Source organism: Triturus cristatus, chromosome 2_1 (assembly GCF_964204655.1).
Source record: "Triturus cristatus chromosome 2_1, aTriCri1.1, whole genome shotgun sequence".
Classification (NCBI taxonomy): Eukaryota; Metazoa; Chordata; class Amphibia; order Caudata; family Salamandridae; genus Triturus; species Triturus cristatus.
The window spans coordinates 498,488,827-498,504,132 of NC_140581.1; the positions used below are offsets into that span (position 1 = coordinate 498,488,827).

Sequence of the window (15,306 nt, forward strand, 5' to 3'; positions counted from 1 at the left end):
TGACTCACCCCAAGAGCCCCTCATTGTGGTCTGCCAGGCCGAAACCCAAAATGCCTCCCGGTGGCCAGCCTCAGATCCCGGTGACTAGTGCAACGCTGGTCCCCGTGTCTCTAGACTCAGAGTTCGGCAGGCCAAAGTCCTCAACACAGGCCGCAGGTTTCAGCAGAGGGGGGTCCCGTTCGGCGATCCCAGAGAGCGAGACTGGCAGAGTCCCTCCCCGTAGGCCCAGAACGAGGTGCACAGCTAGTGGCCAGTAGTCGAGAGAGGCCTGTCACGAGGCCTAGCGAAGCCAAGGCGTCTCCAAGGGGGCTCTGGGGGGGTCGAGACAGCGACCCGGGATAAAGGCGTGTTAAGACTCACCCCAGGACCCCCTCGGTGTGTTCTGTCGGGACGGAGGCCGAAATGCCTCCCGACAGCCCGCTGAACCCTCAGCCTGTTCCTGGCACACACGTGAAGTCGCCGTGCGTGTTGGATCCCACCGGAGGGTCGCCGCGCTCCACAAGATGGCGCCCACTACTCAGCCGTTGTGCACCGCTGTCGTCACTCGCCAATCTGCTATGACGGGAGAGGCCCCAAGTCCGGGAGGAGGCTCCGACAGGACAGTGTCGCTTCACAGCAGGGGCCCCAGAGCGCCAGCCCCACAGCCTCGACAGCGCCTTTCACCGCCTCACGCATCCTCTCCGCCGCTCGAGCCTGCTGCGGGCCAAAGGCGCGCAGCGCAGTCACGGAGGCTCTGGGAGCTGCCCCCGGTAGGTCGCGGAGTATGCCTGGATGTAGATGAGGGTAAATCCGCCGCCTCTCATGTGATTCAGAGCCCTAGGCCAGTGCTATAAGTCGGCGGGTGGAGGAGAGAAGGCAAAGCACATTCTAGCTCTCTGCCATCTTGGACTCCCTTGTTCTAACTGAATGTGCTGAATCACTCCTGTGACTTTCCCATCCAGCCTGAATTATTATCAGGCAGGATCACTTTGGAAAAAAAGGTGGAATTGCTGTGTTACACAAAGTAATCTAATTTGTTCAATTGTTCTTAAACTATCGTGCACTGCTTCCTCCATCACCAGAAATGACGGTCCTATATGTATAGATTCTCATCATTTTGTTAATAACAACATTAACAGTATCTGATAGGAACATGATATCTTCAATAGAGCCTCTACCGCCAGGTCAGAACTCTCCTCAATCCCTTCTCCTGAATGTACCATAATTTCCCATCCTGATTTCGCCTCACATTCCAACAATAACCCAATGTGTAATTGGACTACTTTCTCCCTAATTGTTTAAAAAACCTTTCAGCTGTGTCCGACACCAAACCCTCCTCTTACTCGTCTGATCCAGTCCCTCCCACCATGTCTAAATATCTGTCAGACTATCTTCATTGGATTGCTCGCACCCGTTTGTCTTTGCAAAATGGCATTTTGCCAAACTGCCTCAAAACTGCACATGTAAAATGTCTCCTTAGAAAGCCCAATCTTGATCCCTGTGATGTGGAAATTACTGCCCTATCTCAGGTGTAACATTTTTGGCCATGGTAATTGAGAAATGTATTTCCTCTCTGTCGACCTATCATATAGGTGAGAATGATCTATTGGCTCTACAACACTCGCTGTGATCAATGACATCCCCTGCACTTTCAATAAAGGTGAGCATGCCTCCAAATCCTTTTATATCTTCATGCAGCCCCTGCTACAGTTGATCATCAATTTCTGCTGGACACTTTGAAAAATATGAGGGGCCTTGAGGGAACTGTCAGACAGTGGGTCCAATCCTAGCAGAACTCTCCCAAACAGTAAAAATTGGCAATAACTTTTCTTCTTCCTCTCCCATTGCCCCCTCCCCACCCCCATCTTATGCAGTGTTCCTCAGGGATCCATTCTTGAAATAGTTCTCTTTAATATATTTGTAGAACCCCTGAGTGACCTTGGCGTCTACTTCCACCAATACACTGCTGTCACTCAGAACTGTCTTAATATGGGTTCCCCTTAATTTATTGTCAAATTAATATCCACACTCAGCACACCCATTATAAGTGGATGGAGCAAAAGCATTTTAAATGTAATGCACAGAGGATTGGATTTCTCTTCTTCACACCCAAACGTAACCTTGCGACTGACCTCATCTGGCTTGAATCCCTAAAATGGCAGGTATCCCTCTACAATCAGATACCTTCATAAGTTTCTGGAATCTCTTGCTGATTCAAACTTCAACCCTAAAAGCCACATCCAAGCCATGACTGAATCTGCCAAATTCCACCTTCACAGACGTAAGAATCTCAAAGACGTTCTCTCCTTGCAGTATCTGAAGCTGGCAATGGGGGCCCTTATAAGACTATGTAGACTATGACTCCTTCCTCCGGGCCTTCCCTCCTCAGATCAGTGCTACATATTTAGTCTTGTTCCCCAAAGATACGAACAATGAGATCACATTACCCCTGCACTTGCCTACCTCAAATGCCTCCCAGTAGTGGCATGTTGCACCATCAGGAATGCCTGCATTACTTTTTAAAACTCCGAACCTCCATATTCCAAAATACCTCAATCAGAAACTCTGCTTTTCAATAGGCTCATGCTTACTCTGCTGCAAAGAATAAAACTCTCTCTCCTCTCATCCCCTCCCCTCCCCTTTTTAGGGTGAGCCTGGGCAGCGCTTGTGCTGCTCTGCAAGGCATGCTCTATTCGAGTATGTACTTGAATCTCCGCCCACTCTCCTCCCATATTTGTCATTGGCTTGTGTCATTGTCCTTTGTAAATGCTGGCTTCTGATTCAGTAATAGGCTTGTTAGTCCATCCTTAGTACCGCCTTGTCTTCATTTGTAACCTCCAATGAGAACTGGCCCTTTTACTTCTGTCGTTACACTGTATGTCTTAATTAGTCTGTAAGCACTATTTTCTTTAATGACTTTCTCTTACTTCAAGGTTGAGAGAGTGGATTATGCACACCTGTTTGCGCTAAGATTAGCGTTAGTGACTAACTATTTCAAACTGTGTTGCGTGCAACGTTTGACATATGTCTGCCTGACATCATATGATTAAAAAAAAAAACGGCCAGGTCCCTTGTGGGCAACCTGGACTCAAAACGTGCACAGCTGGGGGGTTAAATACTAAAATTATACAAGTTTTTAACATAAATTACACAATAAAACAAATATTTTCTGCTGTTTTCAACATACAATTTACTGCTCATTGCATGGTTTCTAAATAATTTCGAAATTCACTTGATTTTATTGATCACTTCGGCTGATCGTTATGAAATATACATTTTCATTCTTAAAAAACAATAAGAGATCACAAAGAAAATCCAGCCCAATGCATTTCGGGACTGCCTGTCCCTTCGTCAGGGGAAAATCTTAATGGAAGACCTTGAACGCTGTTCTCAAATATAAACTTGCGGTTACAACGTGAACAGTGGCTTTATCGTATTCCTCTTGTAATCCATGGAACGCCTTTCGGCACCTTTGCACTAAGAGCTAGGTGTATGGTCTTTTGCTCAAAATTACTCTCCACTACTAAACACGACCTCGATACCGGCAAGTTCAGTTTCTCCTACTTCAGGCATGAAATGCTTTCCTGCAACATTGAAGGCGCCGTACACGCTTTCACTTTCCAAGCAGCCCGGGACAAAGGCAGCCGCTTCTTTGAAATGAAATAGGTCTTGCATTTACAAGAGTTTAAGCCATTGTAAACCCCAATGCCTTTTATTAATATTTAATTATCAAAACAGATGAATAAAAGGCATTGCCATTTACAATGCCAATAGCATAAACTCTCCCAAATGCGCGACCTATTGCAAACCATTGGCAATAGTGCTATGCAAATATAATAACTCCAACGCCCACAGCTCTACCTTTAACGATGAGAGACCTATTGCATTGCAAATGCTTGTTAAGTGCCTGAGCACAAGGAGGTATGGAGTTGGGTCTGAACCGCCAACCTGCAGGATTAATCTTTGGAGAGTACCCTAGAGGCTACTGGTGTCATCCTGAATAAATCCACTATAGCTAGCTAGAAGCCCTCAACCTGCATAGGGTCAGACGATGTGGTTGGGAACTCAGGCTTAATCTTCTTGAATATTGAGATTTTCACAGATGAGGAAGAGTTCGACATCAGAGAACAGCGTTCAGATTCTAAACAGTCACAAGAGTTGGACCGTTTCCTCGAAGAAGATGACTGTACCTCAGATGTATAGTGTTTTCTGGAGAAAGATCGTTTGGTAGATTGTTCTCCATCAAAAGACTTAACTGAACATTGAGGGGAATGCTTTGATGAATCCCTGCATACATTTGCCAAAAACATCTTAGCCTTCAGCTCTGTGATGGTTTCAGCTGCATAAGGAGTCGAAGGCTGCAGCTTCATGTTCCGAGCCCAGGCACCACATGCTTGTCACTTGGATACGACAAGGACATTTTCTTACAGCATCTGCAACTTTGATTTAAACCATGACACTTTTGGAGGGGACTTTTGTTTGTTTGTTATTTTTATTATTTTATACATAACCGCATATACAGCAACAACAACTTATCAGAACTAGCCACCTTGACTGCCAGAGTCACCCCAAGCCGGTCAAGTTATAACTGTAGCTCAATACTCTCCTCTTCATTGCCCAAGTCCCATGACCTCACCTCCCCGTCCTTTAGCCCCAACTACCGTACATGCGAAGTCAGTAGATACGTACGGCCCTGACCCACTCAGTCAGTAACAAAGGTACGGACGGCTTCCCGTCTCGTTCCAACTCACAATCAGCATCTGCCTCCCAACTGTCCCGATTTTATCAAACTTCTTCCGGCAACCTAGACCCTTGTAATCTTCCAGCTCCATAACTCTACAATGTGCCATACTTATCTCCCAGATTTGATGCATGGGGGAGACACAGAACCCCGCCTCTGAGCAATGTCTTGTTTCGCTACCAAAACAAAAATAAAAGGCACTGTCATTTGCAATGACAATAGCTCAAACTCGCGTAAATGCATTGCAAATGCTTGTTAATGTTTATGTGGGACTTCACCCCCTGTGACTCCTGGGTATCTACCCAACTTGCCACCACTGTTATAATTTTTTACTTTCAACTAAGTTATTTTATAATCTGATCATAGGCTCATCGTATATTATACAATAGCCACCAGATGGTCACAATTACTCATCATGATATATGACAACCTATTATTATTCTACATACATATACCTAGGCAATTGAGTAGTAGAAAAAGTCATTAAATATTTACTATGGAAAAAATAATTTTTGAAGTTTGAACTCAAATTTCGTGCCGAGAATAGCTCATTGTATTCTTAAATATGAGCCAAACGAAAGTCTATTAACAATCAGAAACACATTCTTATGTCCGGAGGCTCACATTGTATGCAGAGAATAACTGATTTGTATATAGTGTGATATGAGCCAAGTCAGGAATAATTGTTAAAATCTGCTGTTTATTGAATAATATAAGGTGAGCCTTTGATTGAATTATGGAATAACTTTTCACGCCCCTTTAGTTGGATGTATGCCTAGTGTGCAGGTCACGAGGGTTACTGACCCCTAAAGGTCTGTGCACAGCAGGGCCATTCAATTGAATAACCGTAATATTTGTTTTTTTAATTATTCCTTGCCCATTTCACATGCGCCGTTTAATCCCGCAGTGAAGTGCAGGCAGAGTTATCCTGTCGCATGCATAACGCACAGACAAACCTGCAATACCTCCGTTTTCAACACTGCATATCTCCGTTTTCAACTGTTGTAATTCCATACGTGTTATATTTCGATTTTTCTTTCCGTAGTAAAAATTGGAGCATAAAATTTACCTCAGTGTTTTTAAAAGAATTTAAATGCTCACTCACACTAGTACGGGGAATTCTACATTGTGCAACTGCTTTAAAGAGAAAACCCTAGCTATCGTCAGGAGCAAGCCTGGACAGCTGGACCAACCCAAAGAAACCCAGGGAGTGTTGGTTAACCCATGCGAGCAGTGTGAAGAAGAGCCTGGGGACAGTGAAGCCGAACGTACTTATTGAACCCGGACACCTGGAACTGGAGACAAGACTTAACAGAAGGAAATAGCCAAAGTGAGAGGTAAAATGCGGGAAAGATGGAAACTGCCGCTGTGAGGGAAAGAGAGAGAAGCAGAGGTGGAGAGAGTGAGGCGGGGGTGGGGCGCTTAGAGGGACGGAGTTCAGCAGCTGATGGACTGTTTACATAACGTTTTGGAAAAGGCTCCAGGTGACATAATTAGTCGTCACTGCGGCTGGCTGGGGTATCTGACACGTAATCACACTTTCACCCAAAGGTTACATTCGCAGGGGTAGCTTTACACTATGAGAGCTAATGTTCTCGCATCAGATATCGCTCTCACTACCAGATGGGGGAGAGGATGTGGTCAGTCGACTTAAACTGCCCACTTTGGTGCTGGAAACCAGGGTTCGAGCCTAGAGGTTGCATCTCACACTTCTTTGAATAAGATGAGCAAAAGTGAAATAAATCACACGGGCTTGTGAATTACTGACACCGGCTAGTTTACTGATTACGTTTTGGAAAATTAATGCACCTAGATATCAAGTTTGTATATAAAATTATTAACATTGCAGCACAGTTTACAAATAGGTGAACAGGGGAAATACAGTAGATGGAAAATTGCATCAAAAACAACTCATTGATAATATATCTGAACACAACTGGCACAACGCTATGCAGAAGGCTACAAAAGGCAGCAGCAGCCATACTTCTCGGATGGAATGCACATTCAGCAACATACAAGATTTTTTGAAGGCCTCCAGAAGTGGCTTTATTAATACCAAATCAAAATCACCTGCTCAAGTCGTCATTCTCTTTTTCAGCTTCTTCACTGGTTGGAGGATGATATTCTGGAGGTCCTTCTCCCAGCAAATCCTCCTCCTCTGATCTTCTAGACTCTGCTTGTTCAGATTGCCCCTTATGGCTTGTTGAATCCGCACTAATAGCTCTAGATTCTTCCAAAGCTTTTATTTTGCCTGCTAATACATTTTTAGATAGTTATTATCTTTTATCACCCTGGTACTGTAAGAATTTAATTCTTAAACGTTTACAGATTATTTACACCTTTCATTCATGTGTACCCACATAGAAATTGACAGGGTGCTTAATAAACCAATTAAACCAAAGGGCATAGAACTAGTTCATGCTGTAAAAATACTTAAGCATTTTTACTTAACAGCAAACAGAAACCTTAACTTAAAACATCAATAATGAAAACAAAGCCGTTGAGACACAGAAATATGCCTTGGATTTGAATGAGACAATTTTGGATTTGAGTGCGCTATGGCTGACTCTAATCATTCAAGATTGCCCTGCAGGTTCTAATGGGCAAAGACATGTTAACAGGAGATGGATTTTTTAAACTAATTAATACAAGCACACAGGTCTAACCATTTCCAATAACCTATTAGTATACATCACAATGATATGGAGAAGGATAAATATAGATTAGCATAAATACGACCTATAGAAACACTTAATTGCTTTATGAAATGAAATGGTGCTTCAGTTAACAAAACCACATTAGTTTGTAGATAAGTTAACTAGAGATCACCCAGACTCTACTTGCTTCCCTTGAAACACTACTCAATAAAATATATTCAGTTAGTCTGTGGCTCTATTATTCCCTAGTGTTTTTAAAAACTTCACACCAACTGTATACCCAGAAATTCACTTGAAACCAAGTGAAATAAGCATACAGACACAGTCAGACACATACTGTGTCTAACTTTTACATCTTTTCACTCCCATACCTGGTCATAAGAAATCATGCTCAAGTAGAATTCACAAAGCAATTCCTTCCCATCATGCTCATATCACTGCAAGATCACCATACCAACTTTGGTAGGGCATCTAATGAAATGATACTTTTCAAGAGCAATACAGCTCATACAATATTCACATCAGTCCATCAAAATCCACTGCCTGGCAATGAAGTGTTCATATTTGACCCGGTTTAAACAGGCATGCCCACATGATCCATTCAGAATTTGATGTTCAGGTGGGTGTGTACAAGTGTACTCTTGGTGGTCTTGCATAAAGTATTATTTCAATCCAATTCAGTTTGCCTCCACTTTAAGTTGTGTTTTACAGCAAAATAATTTATCTTGAATATTTGTATTATTTCTTACCTATTGTTGACATCGCGCAATTCATTTTATTTGTATTGTTCTTTACGTTTATTCCTGACACATAGGCCTTACTAAATAAAGGTTGGTGTCCCGTATCTCATCCTTTTTAGGTCGAGCCTAGTCAGCACTTGCGCTGTCTGAAAGATCTCTTGTATGTACTTTGTGGGCTCTGGAGATCAGCCCCAGGACTTATCTGCTTCCGCTTTTTTAAGGGACTTTTTTTTTCTGTTCAACTGCCTCAATTTAACTTTCTTGAGAAAAAATGATTAGCAGAGATCAGTAAAATACCAGAATCCCTTTAGCATTCCCTAGATTCCAGGCCATAGAAACTTGTCTTCCATGAGCACCTATAGACAATAATATTTATTTTCAAATCTTGTATTTTCAGTGATATGACCCCCAAGACCCTGATTTTATATTAAAAACAGAGCTTTAGACTATTCCATTTCCAGCTGATAAGCAGTATTTCTCTCTATGTCTTCCCAATACCTGGTGTGTTATGCAGTTTGGTGCTTACTTTCCCTCCATGTTAAAGAGCAGTAGATGTTTCAGCACCCAGGCTAATGTGCTGCATAGCTAAATACATATAAGGTCCCAAAGGCGAGACCGATTGCATTCCAAATGCTTGTTAACACTATTTCTTCTCAGATAAGACAGAGCTGCTGTCTTATATCTCCCTATTATAAATCTCAAGCCACATCCCATCTGAAGTAGCTTGAGCCCTAATTTCGAAAATAACATTTAGAGTGTAGGAATGTAGGATCTTTCTGGCATAGATACCCACACTTTTTGCCTGGTGTCAGTGTGTTTTAACTGTACTACACTAGGATACTGCTAATCAGGACTTCAGTGTTGGTGCGCTCTCGCCTCAATTCACTGCTAAGTCCTTCGTACGCCATACAATTAGTATACTGATGCACCTCTGTAAGTCCCTAGGATATGGTATAAAGGTACCTAGGGCATTGGTACGCCAGGGGTCTCCTACAGTCTGCAGCATGTATTGTGGCACCCATGGGAGCCCATGCAAACTGTGCCCGCAGGTCTGCCATTGGGGCCTGCATGAAAAGGCGCATGTACCTTTCACTTCTGATATAAGGTTTTTCTTATATCCCGGTATCTGCACTTAAACCCTATAAGTCACCACTAATGTAAGCCTTACAGCCCACAGGCAGGGTGCATGGTTTTAAGTATGAGGGTGCCCCTGCACAAGTAAAGACCCCCCTACAAACTCCAGTGTCTATACTCTAGCTTTGTAAGTGCGGGAAAGCCATTTTAAGGTATGTAGGGGACATTGGCCAAGTCGAGAAGTCCAACTACATAATGGCTTCACCGAACCCGGTCATGTTTGATATCAAGCATGTTGGAATCAAGCAACTACACAGATTCCAGTGTTAGTTGCATGATGTCATGTATTGGTGGGTGGGGGGGGTCTTTAGAGGAGCCCCCTATATCTACTTGTGTAGCCTTGCAGGGGCTGCGTGCAAGCCAGTGCTACTGCCGACCGCAGACACTGTTCTGCCCTTCAGCTGGAGAGCCTAACCCAGGCAGGGGAGGCAGAACACACAAATTTCTGTAGGGGAGAGGTGTGACCACCTCTCCTTTAGATTTAGGTACGGTGGGGGTGCTAGTGAACGCCTACCGGCTGCTTTGAAGGGCATATTTGGTGCCATCCTTGCATAAACTGGTTTTCACCACTGCAGGAGCCCGTGGCTCCTGAGCTGGTGCGAAACTACACAAAGGACAGGGGAGTGACCACCCCTCCTGACCAGCGCCTGAGAGCTGCTGCAGGTGGCCACTTGATTCTGTCATCTTGATTCCAAGATCAGAAGAGGCCCCTGGGAGCCTCTGACTAATCAGCCCTTCAGAGTAGCGTCCCTGAGCACAGCTCCCCCCCCCCCCCAATAGGTGGTTCACGGCAGAAGATGTCCATCCTCCTTTCTAGGTAACTTGATGGCTCCCCTGAGGGTGGACCCTTAGATTCGTCCGGACACTGTCTTCAAGAACCGACTGGCTTCGCTTGAAGATTAGTCTAAAGACTCTCCTGCTGCTGGACACTTGACCCTGCTGCTGGACCGAGCCCAGGGACCAGACGAAGACTGCTTCTAGTAGAAAGCCTCCTACTGCAACTTTGTCTCCATCCTCTTCCAAGTCCTGCAACCCCCAAGACCGTGCATCCTCTAAAGTACCCCACGACTCAGCATGCATCAAGATAGCAAGAAGAAAACTCCCTTGGAGTAAAGAGTCAATCCCCTGCATCCGCACGCACCTCGACAACGACCGACTTGTGGATCCTGCTGTTCCAAGGACACCTCCAGGCTCTACAATGCAGGTGGTGGTTTGCTGGCTCTCCAAAGGCAAGACCAGCCTTCCTTGCAACTTGGGAGACTTTTGTCCCTCTCCAGCTGACTGGAACCACATCCCTGCGCACCGCGTCTGTTTGCCGTTGCAAAGACTTGTTGTCTCTCCTGACAGAAGTTCTTGGAGTTCAAAGAAGTACCAGCCTTGAGCATCACACAGCTCCAAAAGTGACGTCCCCACTGCATCCTCTGCAATGAGGACCTCTATCTTCTGTGCGCTGCAGAGGCCTCCCTGCGACTCCCTGTGCCTGCTGCCAGAGGGTCCTCCTGGGGTCTCCACCAATTTCTGCTGGCTCTCCTGCTTGCAGAGGTCCGGCCCTGACTTACCCTTGCTGAGTGAGTCCCACAGACCTTGATGCTCTGAAACTAAGCTTTGTTTTCTGCAACACACCTGTTGCCGTTGCCAAGGCTTGTTTGTGGTCCTGCTGGCTACTGACCCTCCTGCATTCTTTAACCAGGGTGGGACAGCTCGAGGATGACTCCTGTGCTCCTGCATCATCACCTGGGCTCAAATGTTTCATCTTCAAGACTTCTGTGCTACAGCAAAGTACCTCCTACAGGGACTGTCATCATCATGCTCCTGCTCCTTCTGGACACTTCTGCGTGGTTTGGACTCTGTCCTCTTTTTGCACGTACTCCTTGTCCAGAACCCACATCTGGGTTCCACCGACCTGGTCCACGAGACTCTGTAAGCAGCTGGACATCCGATAGTCCCCACTGATGTCAACGGATAGTTCCAACACCACTTTGCATGTATGCACCCGGGATCCCTAGTGTAGTAATCCTGGTTCTCTGGGCATCTACGGGTGTCCTCCAACCTCCTTGGTTCCCATGGGTTTCGTCTGGGTCCTCTGGGAAGGGTCCTGAAACAGTCCAACCGCGGCTTCCCCACATTGTCCTAATGAAACTGACCCAGGGTATCACCTCAGCACACGGGCACCTGACAACTCTTAGTTACTTATCTGTGGTGGTTCCGTACTCCCCTGGTCCCAAAAAGAGTTGTGGAATCCTTTGGTGAAGCAAACAAACAGAGCTCAGATATATCCTGCACTTAGGGTAAAGGTGGCCCTGGACAAATTATTGACTTTTTTGTGGGGAAACATCAGAAGAGTTCACAATTTGACTGGGGAAAATCTGCAAGTAAAAAAAATTACCCCCCCACCCGACCCACCTCCTTTGCCTGCACAGGCCGCGGCTGCCACTGAGAGGAGGAGAAACTAGTGATGCTGGTGATATTCTTTCTCTAAATCGCACAAAAATCAAAAAAACACATACCCTGCACCTACAGTCATGAGCCCTATGACCGTCTCCTCATTTATTACCTATTATACCTTACCTGATGTTCTATACGCAGCCAATACTGCACCTACTAGCTCTTTCCTGCACAGACTTGTGATACCAGCTTGGATATAACTTATAACTCTGCCAAACAAATGCATAATTTTGGGCTGGATCTACTTGATATCCCAATTATGCTCGACATTTCAATATCATACCCTATGCGCAACCAATGTGTGCTTCCAGAAACATTACAAATTCTTCAACTAATAACCTCTTCAGTTACCTCTCTGTGGATGAATAGCTGCCTGCAGCTTCAGATCATGCTTCCTCTATTATGACAGAGATATTGAAAGCCGTCACTGTTCTTGTTGGGAATGGCGCCTTATTCACTACGTCTCTTAAAAATGAGGCTGCAGTTCAAATTCATACTTCTATGCCTAGGTCCACACATGAGACCCTTCAGCAAACTATGAAAGATCTGATGAATGTTGTAGTAAAGACCTCTTCTCCACCGGTAACAGAAAAGCTATTTGATTATTCAGTAGGATTAGAACAGGAGGCCCCAGGGGTACTTTCTTTGAGTACAAATAAGGGGATTTAGAACTTAAATTCAGATCTGAAACGGCAGGGTTTAGATCGTTACGCGTACAAGTACCAAGACAAACAAAGCATAATAAGAATAAAAAGAATGTTGGTTTTACACGTATTGTGTACTCATTGCAGGATCTGTTTAAAGAGCATACTGAAATCTGCAAAATGCATACTACCCCTGGTGCAATTTCTTTGACACAGTTGTCAGAATCTAGCATTCTTATATTCAATCACAGAAAAATTAAAGTCTAAATAACAAATAAGAGAAAGAAGAAGAAACTTAGGTGGTTCACTAGAAAGGATATCTGCCAAGATAAGTTTGAATCAGATAACAAACCAGTTTACAAGGAGGTGAAGGCCGAATCAAACTATGACCAGGACATATACAAGTCAATTTAGCTGCCTCTTTTATTGCTTGCCCTCCTACTAAGTTTCAACCCCCATGCATCTCTTTTTTGTGCAAATGGTATGGATGCTATAGACATATGTCGGAATACACTAGGTCATCAGCCCTTGAACCACACAGGCAATTTGTGAAATGCTGAACCATTATTTTTAGACTTCACTAATTTGTTTCCAAACCTTTAGGGAAAGTTGCATTGAACAGATCAAATCCCTTCGACATTTTTTTCTTTTTGCCAGTTATGTTTACTAAACATCAAAGATATGATCTTTGTAAATCCCAGATTAAAATATGATAGTGAGAGCCTTGGTTCTATTATTCGTGTAGAATAATAGTGCCAGTGCCCTTTCCCCAAGACAAGTTAAAATGGTCCAATTGTCACACAGCTGGCACACACTTTGGCACCCCCATAAACCCCTAGGAAGTGATACCTCTGGCACCTGGCATGGGTACCAAGGAGGGTCCCTAACGGATGAAGCATGAATTATGTCACCCCAAGGGATCCCCATACAAACTGCATGCAGCCTGCCATTGCAGACTGTGTGTCATGGTTCAAAACATGAGTGACAACACCGCATGGCACATTCACGGTGTGCCATGCCAAAGTCACTGAAGGTAATATATTAAGTCACCCATATAGCAGGCTTTGTAGCAATAAGGCAGGGTGCCTTATATTACATGTGAGGGCATATTTAAATGAGCAGATATGCCCCTGTGCGGTCTAGTACAATTAATAGATGGTACAAGTGAACAGGGAATCCATCTTAAGTATTTGTACTGGGCACTGGTCATTACGAGTTCCCCAGCTACATGATGGCTTTACTGAAACCTATGGTGTTTGGTATCAAACTCCTGGTCTTAATAAATCTGTACTGATGTCAGTACCAGATTTATTATGACATGCACATAGAGGGCAACTTAGAGGTGCCCCCTTAAAGCATACTAGTCTCCTCTAGTGTGCTTTGGCTGACTGGTATCAACTAGCCTGGCACCACAGATGTTTCTGACCCCCTGGATGTGAGAGCCCCCGCTCTCTGGAGTCAGAAACAATAGCTGCTCTGGAAGAAGGTGTTCACATCTCCTCCAGTAGAATGGCAGGTGGTCAATGACTAACTGGGGCAAGCCAGCATTCAACAGTCAGCCATCAAGTTATCCCTGCTACTGGACATTTCTGACCTGGCCTCTGAACATGGGCAGCGAGCACTGCTATCACTTGTGAACACCCAAGGAACACTGGTGAGGCCGAAGGGCAAAAACTGTATGTGCGCCTGGCCTAAACTGAACAGCCGGTAATGCCTGTGGGGCTGCAGAATGGGCATATAACAATTTGCATCTTGCTGGTCAAATGACACCAGCCAGTAGCTCAAGTGCAGGTCAGATGGGATCTGGGACAGCATGAGCATTCTGGATTTGTCCTTCCACAGGAAGGAGGTCAAAGATCTACACTGGGCTGCAGGACCCCACCCTTCTTCGGTACAAAGAAATAGCCCTTATTTCCGAGGCCAAAATCCTTTCAATAGCTTCTTTGAGAAGTAAAACTCGTACCTTTTGCAACAGAATGGACAGGTGTTCCCCTGAGATTTGGTGATGAACGATTTGAAGGGTCTGTCGGACATGGCGTACCCTGCAAGGAAATGCTGGATCCTACCGCCCACAGGGTGATTCTGTGGCATTAATGGCAAGCTAAAGCTGCTTGATAACTGTTGGCTCAGAGGAGGGGGACTGGGAGAAATAAAGACCTTGCAGGCCTATGCATTGCCTGCCAGATCCATGTCCCCCTGCCCCAAAAGTACTGGGGTGATTACAGCAGTGGCTTAGGAGACGGACGTTGATTGTATGCCAACCGCCTGCCAACCGCCTGCCCCCCCACTCTCTCCCCTAAAAAAGCCTCAAAATTTCCTAAGCTGGTAAGGAAACTTCGGCACAGATTACAAGATCCAGGTAGCGCTGGGGCTTTAACTTCTTTGAAACATTCCAAGGCAGAAATGTATCTTTCACTGAACAGACGTTAGCTATCGAAAGACACATCAATGAGAGAGGTGTGTACATCCCAGTAAGTCTAGTGGAGAGCATGTATGCATGGTAGCAGAGCACCATGCTTGTGCAACTCGCCCATCCCAGAAAATCATCAGCCTCAAAGCCAGCATGAAATACATATTTGGCTGCATTTTGCTTGTCCTGAATGCTTTGAATCAGTGTGACCCTAACGTCTTCGGCGACCGCTGGCAATATCTCACTGGCCATGTCTGAGGGGGCATGCATAGATCGGCCTAATAAGCAGACTGCATTGACCGATCTCAGTGCTAGGCTAAGAAAACATTTGTTTTCCAAAAGCCTCAATCCTCTTAGCCTTGTTTTCTGGAGGAGTTGTGGGGAATAAACTGAGGTTTACTTTGTTGGCTGAAAACCTAAAAACAGGATTAGCTAGAGTAGGATACTTAGTGAACAAAATCAGGGTTGTACAGTGCCGGTCTGTGATGTCTGGCCACATGCCTATTAACATTAAGGAGTCAGTGACTGCCTTATAGAAAGGAAGCAAGGGCTAAGA

At 44.9% G+C, this 15,306-nt stretch overlaps 1 protein-coding gene across 4 annotated transcripts in view; it reads right to left on the reverse strand.

Annotated features, from left to right (window-relative positions):
* BDP1 (BDP1 general transcription factor IIIB subunit) overlaps positions 1–15,306 on the reverse strand; it is a 1,439,438-nt gene that overhangs the window by 1,100,398 nt on the left and 323,734 nt on the right. For 3 of the 4 annotated variants that reach the window (XM_085632359.1, XM_085632358.1, XM_085632356.1), the window contains exon 13: positions 6,791–6,974. In XM_085632359.1, the coding sequence (XP_085488485.1) occupies positions 6,791–6,974 (184 nt within the window). The remainder of the gene's footprint in view (positions 1–6,790; positions 6,975–15,306) is intronic. The other variant, XM_085632357.1, reaches the window with a different exon arrangement.